Source organism: Podarcis bocagei (genome assembly GCF_964188305.1).
Source record: "Podarcis bocagei genome assembly, chromosome: 4".
NCBI classification, from domain to species: Eukaryota; Metazoa; Chordata; class Lepidosauria; order Squamata; family Lacertidae; genus Podarcis; species Podarcis bocagei.
In genome coordinates, this window is record NC_138128.1 from 17944440 (window position 1) to 17970064 (window position 25625).

Sequence of the window (25625 nt, forward strand, 5' to 3'; positions counted from 1 at the left end):
GTGTGAAAGGTTATTTCATATTTAGATATATATTCAAGTATGTACTTGCATACGTGTTTCATCAAAGCGTGTATTTTATCTCAATGTACACATTTATAAGTGTATTTTATCCTAGAATGCACATTTTTAAAAATAATAATAATGGATTTTGGTCCTTTTTTGAGCCTAGATTATATTGCAAAATTCAGAGAAGTGCAAAATGCAAACGATAATTATACTCTAATCTGGTTGTTGCTCCAGGAGGTGCAAATTAGATCACTTCACTAGCTTATGCTCTCCCCGTTTCTCCTAGTGATCACAATTCTCAGGGACACCTTGTGAGCTTGGCTTTCCCTTGAGAGAGACCATCAGAGATTTAGTATGTGTACTGTTTGAGTTTATTTACAAATGACGCGGGTGGCACTGTGGTCTAAACCACTGAGCCTCTTGGGCTTGCCGATCAGAAGTTCGGCAGTTCGAATCCCCGTGATGGAATGAGCTCCCATTGCTCTGTCCCAGCTCCTGCCCACGTAGCAGTTTGAAAGCATGCCAGTGCAAGTAGATAAATAGGTACCACTGTGGTGGGAAGGTAAACGGGGTTTCCGTGCGCTCTGGCTTATGTCCTGGTGTTCCATTGTGCCAAAAATAGTTTAGTCCTGCTGACCACATGACCTGGAAAGCTATCTGAGGATAAACACAGACTCCCTCGGCCTGAAAGCGAGATGAGCGCCGCAACCCCATAGTTGCCTTTGACTGGACTTAACCATCCAGGGTTCCCTTACCTTTTTACCTTTACCTTATTTACAGATATACAGGTTGGGTGCAGGTGGATGAAGCTAAGCTAAAATACTCCCAGCAATCTACCATTCTCACATCAGATCTCTCCAAAGGCACTTGCTCTCTGTCTCTGCCCACATTTACACCATATATCTAAAGCTGTAGGTTTAACAATCAATCTCTCTTCAAGGGCAACTCCACGGAGCGTGTTGCACTGATGTCATGTCAATTCAATGATTCCTTTAGCCCAGTAACATCTACTCTGATGGGAAGTGGCTCTCCAGGACTGAAGGCAGAATGTCTATTCCATCACTGTCACCTAATTCTTTTAACCAGGTGTGCTGAACAGACACCCATAACCCAAATCATCAGCGTGAGACCAAAACATTTGCCCATCAGACCCTAAACTGGGAAAACAGCCTGAGCATCAAAATTGCAATTTTATACACTCATGTTTTGCATGCCTGAGCCCGCTTAGAGGAGAAACGACTGAGAGGAAAATCCTGCATTTCATTTTTGTTTTCTCACCCTGCTAATAATTAAAAAAGAGGGAAAGTAGCCTTTGTGAGAAACAAAAATAAATGAAGCACTGCATTTACCACATCAAGCCAGAGCTCTTAAGTAATTTAAAGATGGTACTTTGAAATTATTGCTGGGTGCTTAATTCAATAAAACCCTACTGTGAGCAAACCTTTCCGCCACCACCTGGGATGCCTTGGTTACTCACACAGAAAAATTAACAGCCCTGCTGTGGAGCCCATTAATCTTCTCTATGCTTAATGCTCAACGTTCCTCTATAAACAACTTAATCTTTAAAACGGTGGAGGAGTTAATTTGGCCGCGTAAAAACAGGTCTGTGGGTTTAAGGTTCGCCTGCTGGTTTTCATAAGGTAAAGGTGCAGGAAAAGTATAAATCTCTAGGAAAACAATTTGTCTCTTGGATGAAATGCAACACCGGTTCAATGCAGCTGCAGATTTTTGTGCTTCACAGCCCAATCCTAGGGCTCGCTGCATCAGCACTTTGAAGGAGCTAAATAGAGGTGTGGAAGTAGTCAGAAATGCTCTACTGGATCAAGCCAAAGAGCAACCGAGGCCACAGTTTTGTTGCTGGCACTGGCCAGGCAACCACATGCCTCTGGAAAGCTGGTTGTGGAGGCAAACCCGCTTCCCTTGTGGCCCAGCTGCTGGTTCTCAGTTTACGGCAGGAGTAGGGAACTTCAGAGCCAGGGGTTGAAATCAACCATCGAGGGCTCGCCGCTCTATCTTTCCCCAGGCCACATGCCTCACTGGCCTTGCCATCGTTTTTGCTTGGCTGGAAGTTGTCCTTGAAATCTTGACACACTTTCTATGGGGCTGAGGACACTTTAGCCCCCCCCCCCCCCATAAGGTGGTACGGGGATGAGCCTCCGTCAATCTTGAGGGGCTGGGCCTCCCCGTGATGGTGGAAGGGCCTTGTTGGGCCTCCCTGCATTGGGCATTGCTGGGCTTCTTTGTGGCCTTGCAGCCTCCTCCCAATGTGCATGACATCACAGGTGACATCAGGTGCGCACGAGGGGCTCCCCCAATGCTGTGTGGAATTGGGGCACCTCTGAACTCTGATAATGCTTCTTGCTTGCCTTGCAAAGAGGCATGCAAGTAGAAACTAGCCCACATTTGTTGTCCTGCCTACTTTTGCCTCTGGCCCCACACACTACCAACATGTGGCCCTCAGAGGGCTGTCCATAAGGGAATGGGCTATAAAATGTTCTCCACACCTGGCTGAAGAGAAAAGATTATCAGCAAGGCTTTAGGAGAAATTTTCCTAAACCGGGTGTTTGACAGTACAATCATACCTTGGTTGTTTAACGCCCTGAAACTCGGACGTTTTGGCTGCCAAAGGCCGCAAACTCGGAAGTGATTGTTCCGGATTGTGAATGTTCTTTTGGAACCCGAATGTCTGGAGGGGCTTCCGTAGCATCTGATTGGCTGCAGGAGCTTCCTTCAGCCAATCAGAAACTGCCATTTGGTTTTCAAATGTTTTGCAAGTCGAACGGACTTCTGGGAATGGATTCCAAGGTACGACTGTAAACAGATTGTTTGGGGAAGGCTCTTCTTCACTGGAGACAATGGTGCAGAGGCTGGACAGGGATGCTGTATGACACTGGCAATTTGTGGGCCTCCAGATGTTCTGGGCTTCCAACTCCTATTAATCCCAGGAAGCACCGTTCATGGTAAGAGATGATGGGAGTTGGGGTCCAACAACAACTGGCAATCCACAAGTTCCCTATTGTTGCTGAAGTTGCAACCTGCATTGTAGATCCTGCACTCAGCAGTGGCTTGAACTAGAGCAGCCTTTTTCCACCTTGGGTCCCATGATGTTGATGGACAACATCCTCCATCACCTCTGAGCATTGGCCCTGCTGGCTAAGGATGATGGGACTTGTAGCCCAGAACATCTAGGAATCCAAGGGTGGGAATAGCTAAGCTGGAGGACCTCCAAGGTCCCTTCCAACTCTCAAATCCTATAGCAGAGGGACTTAGGATCCCCTCCGTTCCATGGGTGACTCCTACTGTTAACACGTTGACTGTGCTCTCCAGGTAGTCACAGGCTCTGGTAATTGATAATAAGGTTATGAACACTTGAGCATTGAAGCAGATGACCTACATATCCAGTCTTAGTCTAGCAGCTTTTTTCGTTTCCTCCCCTCTTGAGAGTTTGTTCTATCGTTTTGCTAATGTGCTACTTTTTATTATTACTGTTGGTTCAACAGATGTACCAAGTGGAAACATGCAATTTCTTTTGTTTTTACATCACCTACATGCTCAATTTAATTCACTGGTGTACTGTTCTAGCAACAGGCTAAAGAATTGTTGCTTATTTGCTTCCGCCTGACCCATTCTACTCCTGATTTTATATATGACCTGGAAAGCTGTCTGTGGACAAACGCCTGCTCCCTCGGCCTGAAAGGGGAGGAGCGCTGCAACCCCATAGTCGCCTTTGACTGGACTTCACCATCCAGGGGTCCTTTACCTTTTATGCACAGTCACATGTGCTCTGATGTGGCAGTTCTAAAGACACACATTCACACACGAATTCTTGAATCAAAGGGACTTGCCTCCACATAAGGGGCTTTAAGACCAGTGTTTTAATCCTGTCCTGCAAGCTGGGAAGGTCCAATACTTTAAAAAACCACCACATCAGCATTGTGTCATGGTTTCTGGTCACCCATTGCTGATTAATACAGCTGGTTGATTGTATTAAAGACAGCTCATGATTTAAAGTCTCCTGAAAGCTGGGGATCTCTCTGCGTTTCTGAATACAATGCTCACCAGGGCTTGCAGAAGATGAAACCCCTCCAGTTAAGGGAAGGCAGGCAGGAAATCCAAATGGATTTTTTAAAAAACAAAAACGCCGAGACCATATAACACCAGTCCTGAAAGGTCTAAATTGGCTCCCAGTACATTTCCGAGCACAGTTCCAAGTGTTGGTGCTGACCTTTAAAGCCCTAAACGACTTCGGCCCAGTATACCTGAAGGAGCGTCTCCATCTCCATGGTTCAGCTTGGACACTGAGGTCCAGCTCCGAAGGCCTTCTGGCGGTTCCCTCACAGGGAACCAGGTAGGGGCCTTCCTGGTAGTGGTGCCCACCCTGTGGAATGCCCTCCCACCAGATGTCAAGGAAATAAATAACTACCTGACTTTTAGAAGACATGTGAAGGCAACCCTGTATCAGGAGATCATTAATGTCTAATGCTTTACAAATTTTTATGTGCTGTAAGCTGCCCAGAGTGGCAGGGGAAACCCAGCCAGATGGGCAGGGTATAAATAATAACATTATTATTATTAAAACAAAAATAAAGCAGGAGAAAAAACAGAAAAGGGAGAGCTGAGAATTTCTAGGTGGCTTAAGCCAGAATTAGAGGTGTAGTCTAGAGGGCTGTCCAGGTTGCTTTCCGTAGGATTGTCTGTCTTGTAGAATGCTGCTTTTGCCTCCACTTAAGACTATGCTTGCATACTTGTAAACAGAGCAAATATTGTACCAGCCTAACACAGAGACTTGTGCTTAACAACTCACCTGGTTGCCACAGGTCAGCAAGCAGGTTGGCAAAGGAGGGACAGGCCACTTTGTCCCTCCTCTACCAGCCTAATTAATTTCAGTACTAGCTGCAAAGGAAAGAGGCCAGAGGAGTGATCAGTTTCATTTCCTCCAGTCCATTAGGCAGAAGGCAACTGTTTGACTAGCCTGCTAAGAGATTTGAAGCCTGCATTTTCTAACTTGCCCTGGAAATGCAAGCGTGGAAACGCAGGCAAGCAATTTGTAGTAAGGGACTGGTCCAGCAACTTGCATTAAGGGGTTTTTGTGACTAACCTGCCTTCAAACATTGCAGCCACACTGCAAGCTGAATTCACAACAAGATGATTCTAATATTGAATATACCTTCATTTTATTTTTTTAATTTTTTGGGAACGAGTAAATGTGTTTCTGGAGCAAGTTGTCTATCAACATCCATTAAGCTAGGAAACATAACTGGATCTTCCGTGTCTCAGCACAACGTATCTCCCAAGGATCAAATTAGGTGGTCAAGTAGGCAAACAACATTATACTAGGGTCACCAAATAAACTGGAAAATTCTGGTAATGTCCAGGCGTTGGGAGCTGAATTGGTGCCCAAAAGGAATTTTAAATTTAAAAATGTAAAAGCTCAACAACTTTGGATGATTGTCCAAAAAAAGCTGAGCTGTCTGGATTTTTTACTTCTTGAAATATGGCAACCCTATGTTATACTCTGAGTGATGAGGCCCTCTTGATTGTTTTCTCCAGAAAGCATAATCTAAGCAGGCGGTAAAAATGGATTAATTGAACGCTCCATTACTAACCTAGTTTGACACTAACATTTTTGGCACATCCCTACCAGAGCAGACTGTTGAACCTAATGGATCACAGTTCTAATGAAGTGAGGCTGTTCTTTTCCATTTTTCAGAAAAAGAACAGAGCAAATGACTCACACACACACTACAAGATTTACTTAAATCACTGCTAGCGAAACGTCTTACTGTGAAAAGATAAGATGCCTACACGATCTGGATAGCCCTGCAATTCATAATAGGACACAAAACTATCACTTCTGTTGCGGTCATGACACGTCTCCATCTCGCCGTGGCACTGACATTGTAATTATCAGCCGACAACTGTTGCTGGCTGTACGCCAGCTGCCAGTGGTGTCCTTACTGCTCACCTGAAGCACCCAATACAGAGAGGCATCAAACCACGGGTGAGAAATGCACAGGGATAAAGGGGAGAGAATACGTAAGTGAGAACTTTAACAAGCATGGCAGTCAGACCTAATTGGAGGTGGGAGTCAGAAACCTTAATAGAGGCGGGCATGACTAATACTTTGTTAAAAGTCATGGCAGAGTGTGGAGGCTTCCCATTGATGCAGAGGGCTTTTGTAATAGTTTCTTGAAGAAGCAGAACTCTTTGGGCAGACGGCGATTGCATTGTTCTTACGGAATGATAGTTCAGACAATTCCACTGTCATTAAAAAGATTTTTATCTCCACAGTGATGCCTTCATACAAAGCACAAGTATCCTTTGTCAGACACATTTAATGATGTCTTAATCTTCGATTGGAAACTGCCTTGAGCACTTCTTGGTGGACAAGCAGCCACTCCAATTTAGACATAAACAAGCGGTGGAATTGTTTTGATTTTGTTTCCCCAAGTTCCGCCTTTCCCCTGTTTAAGACTGCAATCCTAGACATACCTAGACCAGGCTCCACTGAACTCAGTGGGACTTACTTCCTAGCAAAAGTGCATAGGCGTGTGCTGTTTATCAGCGCATTTGCTGGTCATTGTGCCATGGTCATTCTAACAGATATACCTGAGAATCCTCTGGAAAAACAATCTCTCAGAGGACATGTTGATGGCATTTTTCCATTGTACTGTGCAGAGTGTATTAACTTATGGTATGTGTGTGTGGTTTGGGAGCTGCACGGCCAGGGGAAAAACAATGCTGTCCAGGGTTGTAAAGACTGCAGAGAGAATAATTGGGTGCACTCTTCCCACCTTAGATCAAATCTATGCTGTCAGGTGCCATAAGAAAGCTGCAGAGATAGTGCAGGATAGTACGCACCCCAGAAATGATCTCTTTCAGCTTCTGCCTTTTGGAAGAAGGTACAGGGTTATAAAGACCAGGACTAGCCGCCTGAGAAACAGTTTCTACGCAAATGCAATTCTGGTTCTAAACGCAGCATAAGGAGTGTCTATAGTATATTGCATTTTAAAATGGGGTTTCAGAGTTTTTAGGGGTTTTTGAATGTTTTATGTAGATTTTCAATTACATTGTTCTGTATGGTAAAATGACAATCAAGATATCGTATATCTTATATACCTGCCCATCATGAAAGCAAGATTGCATTCACTGGGCAATCCACTGGTGGTTTCATTATGTGTGGACGTACCAGTGTTTGACCATTGTCGGATACACTGGGCACCTTATCTGCTGTAGCTAGAAGATTGCAGAGGACTTTCCTGTGAAGGACTTACCCTGCCACAACAGGCAGTTAGTGGCCAATGGTAGTTACAGAAGACCAGGACAGATGCCTTATGAGGTCAATTTAATCTGCCCCCATTTAAGAACATGTGCAAGGACGCCACACACATGTACAAAAAGCCTCTTACCAGACATTGCGGTGAGATCAGCGCTCCGGCCGAACACTTCTGTAATTCCAAGGCCCTTCAGAACATCCTTCAGATCAATTTCCTGTTCTATTGTGAACCTAGAGGACATAAAAAAGAGTGAAAACTCGCTAGCCTCTTTCCCTTCTCCCCGCAGAAGCAGATCAGCAAGATGGCACTGGTCTTCAGGAAGCACAGCATGGGAAAAAGCAGTTTTTAAAACTGTGTATGTGTGTGTGGTTTTTTAAAAAAGTGATAAATCGTATTTATTGAGCTGACATTCAGCACTAGAGTATTGATGGCCATTGGTTTGCTTGCCGTAATATGGTCAGTTAAACTAACAGTTCTGCAGTCAAACAACACTTTCCCCAAAGGAGTTTGTGCCAACAAAATGGGTGAGGGTGATTGTTTTGTGTATGAAGTCACCTGACATGCAGTCAGTTTTTAAAAATAATTTTAAAATTTTGAAAATTCAGACCAGAGACTGAATTTGAAAGATGAAGTATTCGTTCTTTTTTAAACATTTTTTAAAATAAAACAAACAAACAAACAAACAAACAAACAAACAAACAAACAGGCACATCCTACCAAAGTTTGCCAAAATATGAGGAATATAAACCCAATGTAGAAGTCTATCAAAGGTTATAGGTAGAGGTTGGCAAGCCTTTTTTCTGTTGAGGGACACACAACTCCCCCCATGATAATCTGCCTGGAGTCATAGGGGGCAGAGCTTAAATCCAAAGAGTTATCTCTCTATCTGACACTCCCCACCCCTATCTGAATGAAATTAAGGTTTGCAGGTTGCCCAACCTTGAACCACAAGAATAAAAGAATTGAGAAATGTATCATCTGGTATACAAAGGGAGAGACCAGCAGCCTTTGAACCGAGAGAGATGAGGCTACTCGACCAGCTAAGTCCAGCCTTCTGCCCCAAAGCAGAAACAGCCCAGCCACGGACAGCCTTATGCAATCCAGACCAACATGTGCTGCAGGCAATGAGAGATGTGCATTGCAGAATGGCGCTTTCAAGAACAAAACAGCCTTAAATCAAGGAAGCTGTAAGCACCCCAGCAGGGAAACTGTCCACCTGTGCACAAGGTGTCATTCCATCATGGGCACAGCAGTGCATCTTCCGAGCACTGAATCAAATATAGTGAAATGATGCCACTCTATCACACAGGAATGAGCTCCCAAGTAGTACTGTTGCCATTAGGTGCAACCATACTATTTTTTAGCACAAGGGCGGGTTGACTTCTCAATGTGTGGGGCACCCATTAGCCTTGAAACCGGCTCATTCATGCATTCTACTGCATAAGCCCCTGCCCACAAATCAGAAGCCCTTCATTATTAGGCCCGGTGATCACACCGATTGCAAAGCCCCTTGCAAAGTGCCCTGCGCTGTCCTTTGAAGTCCTGCTGATCAGCTGATTGTGTTCCAAAGTGCCAGACAGGTGTTGCCTGGTGTAATTCTGACATCAGGTGATTAACAGGTGGCCAGCCGCACCCATCTGTCAAATTTTGACTGTGAAGCGTGTGTGTGTGTGTGTGTGTGTGTGTAGGGAATGTAAGTTGTCTGTCCCTGCATAAGAGGTACAAAACGAGACAAACGCCCCTGGCCATCTGGATTCCTGCAGCAAACGAGTTTGTCTGAAAAGCAACGTCGAGAAATGGTAACCAGAGGCTGCTTAAAAATGTCACAGAGGCATAATTGCCAGACAAAGCAGCATAGCTGAAAACACCAGAGGAACGAACAGGCTTTTATTAGAATGACGGGCGCATTAATTATGAAGGATTTCGGTTCCACAGACGGCTGCTGTGGAATGCACAGGGGAGCACGTAGCACACAAGTGGGACATGTGACAGCAGCCTTCACAAACCTGGTGCTCTCTAGGTGTTTTGGACTGCACTGCCAGAGCTGCATCTCTAGGTTCAGGGCCGTCGTCCCAAACACCTGGAAAGCACTGGGTTGGGAAAACTGCGTTTCAGGGTTCCTCAGGAAGCCAGCTGGTCTGAAATGATTGGCACAGTCAAGCACTCTTTTGGAAAGAAGTCCACAGAGAAGTGATGTAGAAGACAGCAGGTCTAGAAAGTAGTAGTGGGTTGTTGGTTGGACTCCACAAAATCACAAAGGACTCAATGGAGGCTGATCCATTAGGGCAAATGGGGCACTGCCCCACAAACCTTAGGGTGCCCTGAGCTGGCCCCATCTGCTTGCCTTCTTACTTATAGCCAGTCCAGGGGGGGGGGTCAGCTTCCTCCTCCTAAGGCTCATTGTGGCTCTCATAGTACTGAGCAGCGAGGAGGTGGGTGGAGACAAAACTAGAATTAGTTAGCTATGCCCGTCATATTTTTTGGGCTCCACTTGCTGTGGGGCTCCCTGCCTTTGGCCGTACCATTCCCCAGTGGGCACTAGCCCCACCCCTGATGGAAATAATCATGGCACCAAACATGGGGCTGATGTGAATAACCTATTCCTCCCTGCCCTATTCTTGTGGCAAGTTGTAACAGGGCTGTAAAAGAGCTGAGCAAGCCAAAATAAGGCATTTTAAAAACAAGATATGCAGTGGCATTAACTGGGCTGCATTTGCCAAGTCACATTGGACTGCACTTTTTAGCCAAAGGTTCCTCAAGTTGGAGCAGCGGGGAGAGTTCAGTGCTTTCTTCACTCACCACTTTAACTCCTCAGTCATCTCCGGTGCCAATGTCTCAGGCAGAACAACCCTTCATCCCATAGAACTCAATGGGGGCCAGCAAGAACCAAGCGTACCCTTGTCTCTACTGCACTGTGCTGGGTTGTGTGTCTAGCAGCATAACAAGTAGAGATGTTGGGAGATTTGTGACTGGATACACCGGAGCTGTTATTTGACCTGTGGGCCAAAGCTTACAGACAGGTAGCAGATGTCTCATGTAGTTTGGTGCTGCTACAAAGGGAAATAAATGACCAAACTCCGAACAGCCTGGTTATACCCTGAACGATACACACTGGAATTCTGTATATTTGTCTTTTTGAATGGCCAACACCCAGGTCCCCACTCCAATCAATCAATTGCATTTTTACTCAACAAACGCCCAACCTTAAGAAGGTGGAGAGTATTATGAGCCGTTGTATGAATTTATAAAAATGAGGCAAAAACAGACAGAGTAACACCTCCAAAAGGCTGGAAAGGAGACGTAAGCTATGCGAAAGCCAAGCTACCATGTTCATCATTGATTGGAGAGACCCAGGTTCAAATCCTTACTCAGCCATGAACCTCACTGAATAACCCTGAGGCATCTAACTCTATAACCTCTCTCAACATAATCTACCTCACATTGCTGTTATGGGGATAAAGCCACGCATGCTACCCTAAGCTGATCGAAGGAATAGTAGAATAAAAACACACAAAGAAAATATGACCTATTTTCTATCTTTGTTGCTTTGTGCAACACAAGTGAATCTGAGAAATGCTGGAAACAATGGTAAACAACTGTGACCATAAACTATGCATTTTATGTTTCCATGACAGTTTGAGATTCTTTTGTGTGTTCAGCAAACAGAGAATCATTTCTGGTAGTGGCAAGGAAGTCCTTTGAGCCTTCCAGTTACAATTACCTAGGAGACGACAATAAATTTGGAATTAATTTGATCCAAATAGAAATCCGTCTTACTGTCACCTTTGATTTCCTGGCTGACATGCTGATTTCTGCCAGTTACCTGGAGCAACAACAGAGATATGCCCATGGGTACAAATGCCTTGTCAGACTTTTTCATATATGATAGGAATGCACAAGGCTGCCCATACAAACTTGTCAGTCACCTTAGATAAGTACATATTACAGTTATATAAACTGAGCTTTCAGCGTATCCTTTAATTTCTGAGGGGTTTGGAGCTCTCAGCAGTGATACCAGCGCATGATTTAAAGTCTGCCCCCTTAATTTGTGTGAAGGGAGTCGCTCACAGATTCTGCGGCATTCTGCCTACGTTTTAAGGGATGTGGACCACTTTTGAAAATGCAAATAAAAAAGTTACGTATTGTGGGGGAATTTCATAGCACCGTAAGATTATAGCTGCAGGAAGTAAGGTTACAGGGAACCTGGCAGACGGCCTTTTTAGTAGTGGCACCTGCCCTGGGAAACCCACTCCCATCAGATTTCAGATTTCAAGGAAATAAACAACTATCTGACTTTTAGAAGACATCTAAAGGCAGCCCTGCTTAGGGAAGTTTTTAATGTTTGATGTTTTATCGTGTTTTTAATATTCTGTTGGGAGCCACCCAGAGTGGCTGGGGATATGCAGCCAGATGGGCGGGGTATAATAATAATAATAATAATAATAATAATAATAATAATAATTTATTTATACCCCGCCCATCTGGCTGAGTTTCCCCAGCCACTCTGGGCGGCTCCCAATCAATGTTAAAAACAGTACAGCGTTACATATTAAAAACTTCCCTGAACAGGGCTGCCTTAAGATGACTTCTGAATGTCAGGAAATTATTTATCTCTTTGACATCTGATGGGAGGGCGTTCCACAGGGTGGGCGCCACTACTGAGAAGGCCCTCTGTCTGGTTCCCTGTAGCCTCACTTCTCGCAATGAGGGAACCGCCAGAAGGCCCTCGGCGCTGGATCTCAGTGTCCGGGCTGAACGATGGGGGTGGAGACGCTCCTTCAGATATACAGGTATAATTATTATTCTTATAAGCCACATGGACCAGTGGTCTGACTCAGCATAAGGCAGATTTCTATGACACAATTTAGCATTGGAGGGGACTTGGGAGGTCACCTAGTTCAACTTCCTGCTCCGTGCATCTGCTTCAATGTCCAGCATCTGTTTAAATGCACCCAGCAAAGTGAGAGCGCAGACCCCGAGCCCCTAAGACAGCCTGCTCACTCCAAAACAGCTCTTACTGTTGGAAAGTGTCTCTTAATGTTCAGCCAATATCTGCTTCCCTTCAATTTCCATTTATTCGTGTTGTTTTGATCATTTCTATCAGGTGCTGGTGGTGGTTGCTCATGAGTAACCAGGCAGGACTCCGGCCTGTCTTTTACAGGTTTTATTTGGTGCAAACTATTTACAGTGCATAGGGACGTGGGTGGTGCAGTGGATTAAACTACAGAGCCTAGGGCTTGCCCATCAGAAGGTCAGCAGTTCGAATCCCTGTGACGGGTTGAGCTCCCGTTGCTCGGTCCCTGTTCTTGCCAACCTAGCAGTTCGAAAGCACGTCAAAGTGCAAGTAGATAAATAGGTACCTCTCCGGCGGGAAGGTAAACGGCGTTTCTGTGGGCTGCTCTGGTTCGCCAGAAGCGGCTTAGTCATGCCGGCCACATGACCTGGAAGCTGTATGCCGGCTCCCTTGGCCAATAAAGCGAGATGAGCGCCGCAACCCCAAAGTCGGTCACGACTGGACCTAATGGTCAGGGGTCCCTTTACCTTTACCTATTTACAGTTCATAGCCACAAAGTTCATGTCTGTCTTAGTCACTTGCAGATTCCAGGAGTGGCCCCTTGTGGTTTCTCCCCCAACATAAGACACTCCAAATCTCCGCCTCCCCTCCTTACGTTTCACCCCTCTGCGCAAGCTGGGCGACGGAAACGGCAGGTGTGCCTCCTGGCCAGCCGGGCTAGGTGAGGCGCTTGGGCTCTCAGCAGCATCTTCGAGGCCTCCCTTCGCTTGGCTGCCCCCTTCCCTCTCTTCTCCACTGGAGGCGTGGCTTTCCCCACTGCTGGAGGAGGAGCTGCTCCTCAGAAGCCTCAGGCTCTCTGTAGCCCCCTGTCTCCCTCCCCTGTTCTGATGGCAGTCCCCTGACAATTTCATTTTTTAAAAATCAGCTTTTTATCATAATTGTGATAAGGTGATCTGAGACAGCTCTCACTAGCAAGCATAATTTTTTTAAAAATAATAATTCTTGGGCAATTTTTACATACAGCAAGATAGAGGGTTGTGTCCCATGCCAGGCCTACTCAGAGTAGACTAACCGAAGCCAATAAGCGTGACAAGCCTGGGTTCATGGGTTTCAATGGGTCTGCAACCCAGAATCATAAACATACCAGCTGGATAAAAATTGAGATTTCGCTTTTACATATTGACTAGCAACTTGACAGCCATTACTACAGAGTTGCACGTACTGAATGGGGGCTTGCATGTTGCAAAGTCCCTGAAGAGGCTGATAAAGCTGACAGCATGATCTTTGAAAGATTAGATCTCAGCCATTCTGAGTAAAACTTAGTTAAAGTCCACCTTTGCTACTGCTGTTAGCTGCTTTGAGGGCTCCAATTAATTACTGGAACTGCTGCATACAAGCATTAAATTGAATCAAATTGATGGTGCTACAGAAATAATTGTGAATACCATGGGCAAAATTAAGAGATGCATCCTGGGCTGTCATCTGGAGAAAACTGGATGGACAACTTCCAGCCTTCAGAGATTCTAGCGACTAGTCCTTGATCTTAAAGCATGCTCATATCTGCCTAGACCCAATGAAGGATCTGTCTCTTGGTCACAGTACAGAGTAACGCTAGAATGTCACAGAACCTTGGGGACTGGATTTTATAAACAGAGCAGATACTTTCAGAATTTGCCCAAACATTCTTAAGGCTCTTTGTAAATATTAATGAGTGAAGCACAGCGGAGAATGGATAAAATTAGATGCCATTCCTCTCCGGCGTATTTTCATAATAGGAATGGAAAAGGTAGCTAGCTAGCTAGCTAGCTAGCTAGCTAGCGCAAACTTTAAGTGCAGCACCCCGATGCTGTAATTCCCTTATTAAATTGCAGAAATTAATTATATACTTGCGAGGTTGAATTTCTCTGAGGATGGCAAGCAGATCTGGTGGATGTTATCAATGCACCAAATAAATACTCCATAAATATTTTATGCTATTTCTCCCTTTCCCTCCACCCCCTCAAAGAAGGCGAGAGACCAAGATGGAAGGGAAAGGAATGTGTGGGCCCGCGGGCCTCGCACGCTAAGAAATAGCAGTGGAATAAAATTAAATTCCCAACGCCCCGAAAGAGTCCATCCACTTACAAAGTGAACATTTTTTTTTTAACTTTTGCATTTGTAATAGGGCTTGAACGACTAAGCAAAGCTGAGTTAATCACAACATTTCCAATTTTCTGTCTGCACTATCTGCGTCCAACTGAAACTGCAGTTTGCTTGTCTTAATAGCAAAACGGGGGTGGGGAAACAGCACAGGATTGTTAAATTATACTCTGTTCCATTCCCAAATCATTGTTTCGGAGCCAAAGAGATCAACATTTTTTAATCCACTTTTGTGTAGCAGGGAAACAGACCATGAAACTAATTTGCAAAAATGATTTCCAAGCATAATTTAGCCGGGGAATGCAATGCGGGGCAAGGACCAGCTAATAACAGTAACCAAGTCTGCAACGTTCTCCTTCGGAATAATTTCACTCTGTACCACGGTATTTGGGGTTTGTGCATTTGTTTCCCTGATAATTGCTCATTGTTTGAATATCTTCCCCTCAAGGAAGCCACCTGGAGTAAGGACACCACTTTGCAAATGCACACTCTTCTTCTTTTTACTCTGTATAAGGCAGCCTTCCTCAACCTGTGGGTCCCCAGATGTTGTTGAACTACAACTCCCATCACCCCTAGCTAGCAAGACCAGAGCTCAGGGATGATGGGAGTTGTAGTCCAACAACATCTGAAGACCCACAAGTTGAGAACCGCTGGTATAAGGGAACTTCTTACGTTCTCCAATTTTTTTTTATTAATTTCCCAAATTATTATAAATCCAACCAAATTACTTTAATTTAATACAATTTCTTAAAATCAGGATTCCTGCTCCTGTTGCAACCATATGTCGATCGATTCCTCCCATAGCTGCATCATTTCTTATACCTGCAGAAATGTGATGCTTCCCTTTATCCTCCCTTCAATAATCATTCATTCAGCGTTCTGATTTCCACAATAGAATGGCAAACATCATATACGGCAACTGGAGGCTGGGTGAGATTGAACAACGGGCTTATTTGGATCACTCTCTGATGCAATGCATGGTGGGAAGACAGGACTGCCTTACCCAACATGCTTGGCCCCACCAGATATCCACATATAGATCCACAAACATGTGTGGACCCAATGTCGAGAGACCCAGATTTTATTGGGGGTGGGGACTGACTGTGAGATCTGGGTTTATGCTCATTGGATTTAGCCTACATACTCCATTCCTGAACATTAAACCCACATGTGGGCATGCATTGGTACTTGGGTAGGGACCAGCTTGTCAGGTCCGATGGAAATGGGAGAGAGCTGTTATTTCACCACACTGCACAAAGAGGAGCAGAACACCCCCCCTAAAGCTCCTGCAAAAAATCCACAAGTTTTCTAGTACTGCAGGTAACTTATCACAGCTTTGCATCAAAACATATGCTGAAATGAGTTCTAAGGTCTGGATGTGACCAGAGATGGAAGAGAAGAGACAGGAGCGTTCAGCTTGGTGAGCAGAAGAAAAGAGCAGGTGATGAAACCCTTGTTGAGCACTGTTTTCTGGTTCTGCCTTGTATCCACAGAACCATGAGTGGGTCTACTTCTGCAACAGGGCGTTTTCACCTGCCTTCCGGTACATTCCCTCGTGCCTGTGCATCAAAAAGCTGCTTTAATGTGTCAGGGGAGTCTCAAGCATGACACGCAATGGGACATGAAGGGCTGTGTGTAGTTGGATGAGAAACTCAGCGGGAAGATCAGAGAGAACTCCCACCATGACTTTGTGCAAGCCCTAGGGACTCTTTTAACATGGAGCCTTATGGTTCCCAACAGAAGACCTCTCCCAAAGTTCAGTCAGCCTTTGCACACCCGCAAAAATAGATTGCGACGGTGGCTCCTGTCTCAAACCACCCTACCAAACTATTATCCATAATGGAATAACAAATGCCTGCTGGATGAAGCCATTGCATAGCTGTCAACTTTTCCCTTTTCTTGCGAGGAATCCTATTAGGAATAAGGGAATTTCCCTTTAAAAAAGGGAAAAGTTGACAGCTATGGCCATTGGCCCATCTAGTCTAGCATCCTGTACTCACTGTGACCAAACAGATGCCCACGGGAAGTTTTTAATGTTCAATGTTTTATTGTGTTTTTAATATTTTGTTAGGAGCCACCCAGAGTGCCTGAAGAAACCCAGCCAGATGGGCAGGGTATAAATAATAAATTATTATTATTATTATGATTATTATTAGTCCCAAAGCAGGACCTGAGTGCAATAGTCCTCTCCTCACAGCTATATTATTATGCGCTCTCCAAATGGCAATCATGGTGTTTCCATTTTACATGAGGGGCACTGAGGTAAAACAAAAGAAAAATGGAGAGAAACTTTTCAAATGAGCCGCAGGGTCGAGCTGTTTGTTTGAATCCAATGGCTTTCACAGTCCCTAGCCTGGCCAATATCCAACATGCTACTAGGTTTGGGCGATGTCTGGTTTTCGTGATATATCGCTAGCTGAACATTGAGATATACCGATATATCACAATGACTGAAATAAGGACCGAGCCATGTAGAGGCATTGGCTGGCTTTGTGGTTTTTCCTGCATCGTGGTTTTTCCTGCTCTTGTGATGCGCTGCCCACTGCAGGAGGTAGGGGAGATCTCAGCTGGCAGAGAGGGGTGCAGGAATCGAGAGAAGCATTGGCTGGCTTCACGGTTTTGCGATTTTTGCATAACACGTGTGTTATGTACTGAAGTTCTCACCCTGGGCCAGCAGGGGGATACTGTAGATAGTTATGCAAATAAGGGATCGAAAGTGACGTTCAGTGATTGGATAGTTTTAGAAAATTGTTACAGTTACGTTGTACTGGAGCTCTATATAAGCAGGCTGACTGAACCCTTCAGTTCAGTTCTGTTCTGGCCTGTGAATAAACAAGAGCTGTTTGAAGAATCGCTGCGTCGTCTGATATGTTCACACACAACTTAGCAACGTGCGTCATGATTCAAGATATATTGCCAGGTCAAAATTATGAAACAGGTATCATTATATGGACTTCACACGGATTTTGGACGCTGTGTCCATATATCACCCAGCTCTACATGCCACCCACTAAGCCAAACTGGCTCTCCTCTCCCCTCCATCCTGCCAGAAGCTGGAAAAGCATTCTCACCTGGGTAGATAGACTTCCACCTTCTGCTTCTTTACGGAGCTTGCCCATTCCTCAATCAGCTGGGCTTTGACCAGAGGTTCCAGTGTGGCTAGGGGAACTTCTTGCCTGGAAAGAACAATCATCATGCTGTACTCATCTCCTTCGTAGGGGATTTCCAGAACTTGATAGATGCCTCCGGCTTCATTGGAGCCGTCACTGAACTCCCCTAAAAGAAAAAAGAAAAACAGCCCGGTTGGTTTTTCGGAGATAATTTCATTTACCTGTAAAGTACTAAAATTCACAGGATGGTCTCCAGCTGAGAACAGGCCTTGAGGCAAATTATGACCAGCAGTTAAAACCATTTGATTGTCTTTTCACATTTTCAATATCAATTATTTCACCTTTAGATGGGTATACACACACAATGTTCCTGGCGTAGAATTGGTGGGTTTATCCTCTTCGTTGTTTGTTTCTTTTTTTGGGGGGGGGTACTTCCCCCTTTTTGTGGGGGGGGAATACAAAGGCTGCGTTCACATGGCAGTTTATTCATTTTCATGAAATCTCCCTAACTGTTGATTTCCACATTATATTTGAGCTTTTAGAATACAGTGGTACCTCGGGTTACATACGCTTCAGGTTACAGATGCTTCAGGTTACAGACTCCGCTAACCCAGAAATATTACCTCGGGTTAAGAACTCTGCTTCAGGAGGAGAACAGAAATTGTGCTCTGGCGGCACGGCAGCAGCAGGAGGCCCCATTAGCTAAAGTGGTGCTTCAGGTTAAGAACAGTTTCAGGTTAAGAACAGACCTCCAGAACGAATTATGTACTTAACCTGAGGTACCACTGGACATAAAATCAACTTCCGGAACTACAGTGGAATATAGCCCAGGTTTAGCACTCATTTTCATCTTATTTGCATACAGGTTTTCTTTTTTCTGGAAGCAAATAACACGAATATGAGCACTAAGCTTGCGCTAAATTCCACTATAGTTTGAAAAATGGCTTTTATGTCATGTGAATACTCAGATATGATGGAGAACTTAACAGGGAAAAGATGTGAAAACAAAATGCACTGCCCTGTGAATGTAGCTGTACTGAAAATGAAAATGCTGTACTGTACTATCATATTTTTAAGACTTCTTTAACTTTTGGGCATTACTAACAAAAAACCCTCTATTATGTATGGTTTAGACATATGGGTCAAACATAAGGTGAAACACATTGTGCTAATCATATTTATTAATGCACAACATGGATTGAGCATTCAGCCAACAAGCCATGGTTTCTGGAGCGGCTTGTCAGCTTTTGTTTCCCATGTACTCAACTTTACAGAAGCTTCTTGGGGCAGATCAATGGCCCAACTGTTGTTTTTCAATGGACTGTGAATTCAGACATAATAGCAGATCCATAGTTAGAGTAAACCATTGTTTGCGAAGCAGACTATGGTTTGTTGGCAGATTTTGATTCAGCCAGGATTTGTATTAGGTCCGGACACTGCCCACAGAGACGAGATCCAGAAACTTTCTTCTGTGCATTACAGTACGGACCCAGAAAGTGGTGTGAAAATATAACTGGTTATTTCATCTCCAAAACCAAACAGGTTATCGTTCTGGTCAGCAGCTGCACAAGGAGCTGCCTGGAATTACCTACGTATGTTCCTTTGATCATGAGCAGGATACAGATTATAGTAATAAGAATAACATTTGTATTGTATAGCACTTTTGTGTGTCCAAAGCACTTTGTGTGCATTATCTAAATCCGTGGTTCCCAAACTTTCCCCCTCACAGACCACTTGAAAATTACTGAGGGCTTTGGGACGCCACTTAATATTTTTTCTGACTGTTGTAGCGATTGTGGGACACCACTGTAGATTCTGTATTATTTTTAATTGTATTTTTTATTGCTTCCTCTTTTTCCCCTTATATATTATATATTTTTTGTATTACTGTTTGAATGCCATAAAATCCAGATTGCAATGCATATAATAAAATACAACGATAGAAATAAAAGAAGCAATTAAAAATCAATATGCATTGGGTGTGCCATCTTCCACCTTCAACCACAAATCCACAGACATGCTGTAGAACTGTGAACAAAGCTCAGGTCACAGTCTGGAAATTTCTGGTCTAGATACAGGGTCAGTTTGCCCATGATGCAGGAAGAAGCAGCTGCCTTGGGCAAGACTGAAATCTCCTGGAAATCTTGCTGGAAACTGCTGAAATCTTGAGAAATCTCACTGGAAACTGCCATCACTATTGCTACAGATCAGGGAGGATTTGCTGGTGTGGGGTGTCATGGCAGCATATTTCTGTTTTGCCTTGGGTGGCAGAATAATAAATAAATAAATAAATAAATTGTATTTATACCCCGCCCTCCCTGGCCAATGTGGGATGTGGGTGGCGTGGGACGTGGGTGGCACTGTGGGTTAAACCACAGAGCCTAGGGCTTGCCCATCAGAAGTTTGGCGGTTCGAATCCCCGCGACGGGGTGAGCTCCTGTTGCTCGGTCCCTGCTCCTGCCAACCTAGCAGTTCGAAAGCACATCAAAGTGCAAGTAGATAAATAGGTACCGCTCCGGCGGGAAGGTAAACAGCGTTTCCGTGTGCTGCTCTGGTTCGCCAGAAGCCGCTTAGTCATGCTGGCCACGTGACCCGGAAGCTGTACGCCGGCTCCCTCGGCCAATAAAGCGAGATGAGCGCTGGAACCCTAGAGTCGGTCACGACTGGACCTAATGGTCAGGGGTCCCTTTACCTTTACTCCCTGGCCAAAACCGGACTCAGAGCGGCTAACATCAAATGTATAACACATTAACACAAAATCAGGCAATCAATTAAAATACATCCAAAAATCAGATCAGGATCAGAATAAAATGCAGTCAGATGGCAACTTGCAGATTAGGGTTGGGGACCTGAAATGCTGAACTGATATGAGCCTGTGAGAAAAACTGGGAGGCTGCTTTCATGCAAGTTCTTATGAAAGGGGAGGGGGAATCAGACTGAACCCCGACCAAAGGCCTGGCGGAACAGCTTCGTCTTGCAGGCCCTGCGGAAAGATGACCCTGTCTCGATGCAATCCTTAAAACAACCCTGAAAGATAAAGGTAAAAGGTAAAGGACCTCTGGACGGTTAAGTCCAGTCAAAGGCGACTATGGGGTTGCGGCGTTCATCTCGCTTTCAGGCCGAGGGAGCTGGTGTTTGTCTACAGACAGTTTTCTGGGCCATGTGGCCAGCAGGACTAAACAGCTTCTGGCGCAATGAGACACCATAACGGAAACCAGAGCGCACGGAAACGCCATTTACCTTCCTGCCACAATTTATCTACTTGCACTGGTGTCCTTTCGAACTGCTAGATTGGCAGGAGCTGGGGCAGAGTAACGGGAGCTCACCCCGTCGCAGGGATTCGAACCGCCAACCATCAGACCGGCAAGCCCAAGAGCCTCAGTAGTTTAGACCACAGCGCCACCCACGTCCCCCAGTATTCACATTTTCCATACTGATACACCAATGAAAACATTGCAGTTGGCACAATAATCATAGAAGGCTCCTTTGGAAACTTCCATTTCTGAGGCTCCGGTGAAAACAATGTGATTTCATTTTCGTCTGGTTGGCAATTGTGCAGGAGATGTTATTAAGAGGTGTGAATTGGCATTAAGTGCTGAAGAAGGGTGATAGTGTATACCTAGAAAATTAATCTTTTCTGCTAGAAAGAAAACATGTACGATATTGCTTACCGTAATAAAATTCTCCCTGCTGATACATCATTGGAATTTGCACTTCACTTTCATCATCTTTAGTGAAGGAGAAGGTTCTTGTGTTTTCTGGCCTGAACTGAGACTTCCAATTTCCCTTAAAGTAGATTGCATTGACGAGGGCCAAGTGAGTGAGAGCGCCGAAATCCCTGGCCGACACAAAATCTTTGATCATGTCTGCCGGTTGAAAGGGGAGAGAAGGAACGCATCAATCAGAATGCCTAATTGAACATTTATACCAACGCAGCAAACGCCCACCCCCAAAAGACCAACACCGTGGAAGGAAAACAAAACAATCTATTTTTTTAAAAAAATAATTTTTATTAACTGGCCAATCAAATCAAATTAAATCACATCACATAAATTCCGAATTACAAAGCCGAATTTTAAATTTTGTTGGGGGGACCCATATTTCAAGATCCGAAGGGGGATTCTGATCATCTTCTTGGGAAAACAAAACAATCTAAAAGCAACTCCTTTCCATATTCCCACATTTAACTGTCCACTGTTTGGTCAGAGAGGAACTTAGGCTTCACCGCAGGCAGATCAACCCACACAACAAATACAATATACACCTATCTAAAATAGTTTTGAAGTTATCGGCATTAAAATTGTCTTACAACGTTTAGGAACAACAGGACAAGACAAAGGAGCAGCCGTCTCTATGGAAGCTGTGACAGAGGCCCTGCTCAAGATAAACCAAACTCTGGAGTCTTTGACAAAACAGACTTCAGAGAACACACAAAAATTAACAGAAATATCAGCAAGATTAAACCAGAATACAGAATCTATAAACAAATTGGTGGAGGAGAACGCCACCACGCGCCAAATTGCCGAAGAGGCAAAAGCCACTGCCGGAGAGACACAGGAGAAATTAGAGCCACTTGCCAAGAAGGTCTATGAGCATGATGCAACTTTGGCCTTGTGGGAGTTACAGAGGAAAGAGAGAAATTTAAAATTAAGACTGATTCCGGAGAATGAAAGAGACAACCTTGCGGAATATTTGACACGGGAGTTTGTGGATTGCTGGGACCTTGAGGAAGACGAATTTAAAATTACGACGGCCTTTAGACTGGGTAAAAAGCAAGATAGAAAGACACCGAGAGACTGTTTGATTACACTCAGATCCAAGGAGGAAAGAGATAAAATATTAGGACTACACTTTGAAAAGGCCTTGCAAATTGGAAATTCAGCTGTACAGATCTTCAAAGACATCCCAAAATATATCTTGGATTTAAGAAACTTCTACAAGGACTTGGTTCTTTTGCTAAAGAAAAATTCTATCCGTTTCAGGTGGGAGTTCCCACAAGGACTGTCATTCGACTACAAGGCAAAGAAAGTGAAAATAAAGACAATTCAAGATAAAGACAAATTTTTGGCAAGATACCAGGAGGACCTACAGAAGGGGACTGTGGACGTACTTGCAGAACAGAGGAGAGCACTGGATATCCTGAATCTTTCGTTTGGACAAAAACCACCACCATCAGAAGAAGAGCAACAACTTGGAGCTGTTGGAGGAGCCTTAAGAAAATAGCAAGATGGCGCTGCAATTCCTTAGCTGGAATTGTAATGGGCTCAATGGGCCTTTGAAGAGAAGACAAGTATTTCATATATTGAATAGAGAACAACTGGACTTGATATGTTTACAAGAAACTCACATAACCAGAGCCCACAGGAGAATACTCACAAATAAAAGGCTAGGACAAGAATTTATTTCATCAGACAAAGTTAAGAAGAGAGGAGTGGTAATATATGTGAAGGAGAAATGGGCTCCAAAAATGATATTCAAAGATGAACAAGGGAGATATCTGGCTGTGGAGATACAAGTACAAGGAGAAAAATTTCTAGTTGTTGGAATTTATGCACCAAATGAAGGCAAATCTGACTTCTTTAAGAGACTTCACGAAGTTTTGACGGACTATCTGGATTACAATATGATAATCATGGGAGACATGAATGGCGTGGTCTCCACTAATATGGACAAGGCACAAAGACTAACAGTCACCAAAGAAGGGAGACTCCCTAAGACTTTTTTCGAAATGACAGAAAACATGGACTTGATTGACATTTGGAGAACAAGGAACCCTCTGGAGAGAGAGGGAACCTTTTTCTCCCAGGCAATGATGACCTGGACCAGAATTGACCAAATCTGGGTTACTAGTGGACTGGCTCCAAAGATTAAGAAAGTGGAAATCTGCCCAAAAACTTGCTCCGACCATAACGCCGTGAAGATGGAGATGAAACTCACAATAACTGGTCAATTTAGATGGAGAATGAATGACACCCTCTTTCGAGATAAGGAGATTCTCACGAAGGCCCAAAAGACCCTAAAAGACTATTTTGAAATAAATTTGAGGACCGATGTGGAGAAAAGAGTGATCTGGGATGCAAGTAAAGCGGTTATGAGAGGATTTCTGATTCAACAAAATTCAATAAAGAGGAAAAAACAAACTGAGAAAAAAGAGAAGATTTTGGAAATGATAAAGGAAGGAGAGAGGAAATTAAGAACAAAACCAAAGTCTCAGGACATCTTAAGAGAGATCAAGTTATATCAAACACAATATATGGAATTGATGAACCAAGAGATTGAATGGAAGATAAAGCAAATGAAGCAAAAGACTTTTGAATCAGCAAATAAATGTGGCAAACTTTTGGCATGGCAACTGAAGAAAAGGCAGAAATTAAATACAGTTACAAGCCTAGAGGTGGATGGAAAGAACATATCTAAACCCAATGAAATTAGAAATTGCTTTTTAAGTTATTTCAAAAAACTTTACACTCAAGGCCCGCAAAATGAAGAAGATATAGATAAATTCCTTGGAAGATATGGACTACGAAATATCTCTCATCAAAGTAAGATGGATTTGAACCAGAGAATCTCAGAACAAGAGATAGAGGCTGCCATTCAGAATATGCAATTGGGCAAATCTCCGGGACCAGATGGACTGACTTCCAGATACTACAAATCGCTGAAGGAATGGCTGATTCAACCACTAAGAGAAGTTTGTAATGAGATCCTTGAGGGAAAAAGGGCACCTGAATCGTGGAAAGAGGCATATATTTCACTCATACCAAAGTCAGAGACTGAAAAGACCCAACTTAAGAACTACCGCCCAATATCACTGCTTAATGTGGATTACAAAATTTTTGCAGACATTTTGGCAAAAAGATTTAAAAGAGTCTTGATGGAGAAGATTCATAGAGACCAAGCAGGCTTTCTCCCTAAGAGACACCTAGCAGATAATGTAAGGAATGTAATAGACATTTTGGAAAAGCTAGAGGTGAATATAAACACTAAAGCAGTATTGATCTTTGTGGATGCGGAGAAAGCCTTCGATAATATTTCTTGGAGTTTTATGAGGAAGAATCTTCATGGGATGGGGGTAGGTCAGGGTTTTGAGAATGGTATGGCTGCAATATATTCTGAACAAAAAGCTAAGCTGATTGTAAATAATGTCGTGACTGAGGAACTTAAGATAGAAAAAGGAACACGACAGGGGTGTCCAATTTCCCCATTACTTTTTATTTCAGTTCTGGAGGTGTTGCTGAACATGATAAGAAATGACCAGCAGGTCAAAGGTGTGCAGGTCGGAGCTAAACAGTATAAGTTAAGAGCGTATGCAGATGACCTAGTATTGACTTTGCAAGAGCCAAACACTAGTACGAAAAAGGTCCTAGAAATAATACAACAATTTGGCCAGGTAGCTGGATTTAAGTTGAATAAGCAAAAAACTAAAGTTTTAGGGAAAAACCTAACAGATATGGAAAAGGAGAAATTTCAAGAAGAAACAGGTTTGACTGTGGTCAAGAAGGTGAAATACCTAGGGGTTTATTTAACATCTAGGAATGTGAATTTGTATAAGGACAACTATGAAAAATGTTGGTCAGAAATTAAAAAAGATCTAGAAATATGGTCAAATTTGAAACTGTCAATGTTAGGCCGAATTGCAGTAATTAAAATGAATGTATTGCCTAGAATGTTGTTTTTGTTCCAGACCTTGCAGATTCTTGACAAGATGGAATGTTTTAAGAGGTGGCACAAAGACATTTCGAAATTTGTCTGGCAGGGCAAAAAGCCCCGAATTAAATTTAAAATATTGACTGACGCTAAAGAAAGAGGGGGTTTTGCCCTGCCGGACCTAAAATTGTATTATGAGGCAGCAGCTTTTTGCTGGCTGAAAGAATGGATGCTCCTCGAGAACACGGACATCTTGGATCTGGAAGGTTTTAATAATGCTTTCGGTTGGCATGCATATCTTTGGTATGATAAAGTTAACAGTGCCTTTAAAAATCACATTGTTAGAAAAGCATTATTTAATGTTTGGATAAGATATAAAGATCTATTGGAAAATAAAACCCCTAGATGGGTGTCACCAGTGGAGGCTAAAGC

General features: G+C 43.7%; 1 protein-coding gene and 1 long non-coding RNA gene across 2 annotated transcripts in view; both read right to left on the reverse strand.

Annotated features, from left to right (window-relative positions):
- Positions 1-25625, reverse strand: part of LOC308585209 — a 493513-nt gene that overhangs the window by 42276 nt on the left and 425612 nt on the right. The window lies entirely within an intron of this gene.
- The window catches only part of SERPINI1 (serpin family I member 1), a 105303-nt gene that overhangs the window by 14739 nt on the left and 64939 nt on the right, over positions 1-25625 (reverse strand). The window contains exons 4-6 of the mRNA XM_081190660.1: positions 21218-21412; positions 17508-17712; positions 7416-7513 (exon numbers count right to left, since the gene is read on the reverse strand). Coding sequence (XP_081046786.1) covers positions 7416-7513; positions 17508-17712; positions 21218-21412 — 498 coding nt within the window. The remainder of the gene's footprint in view (positions 1-7415; positions 7514-17507; positions 17713-21217; positions 21413-25625) is intronic.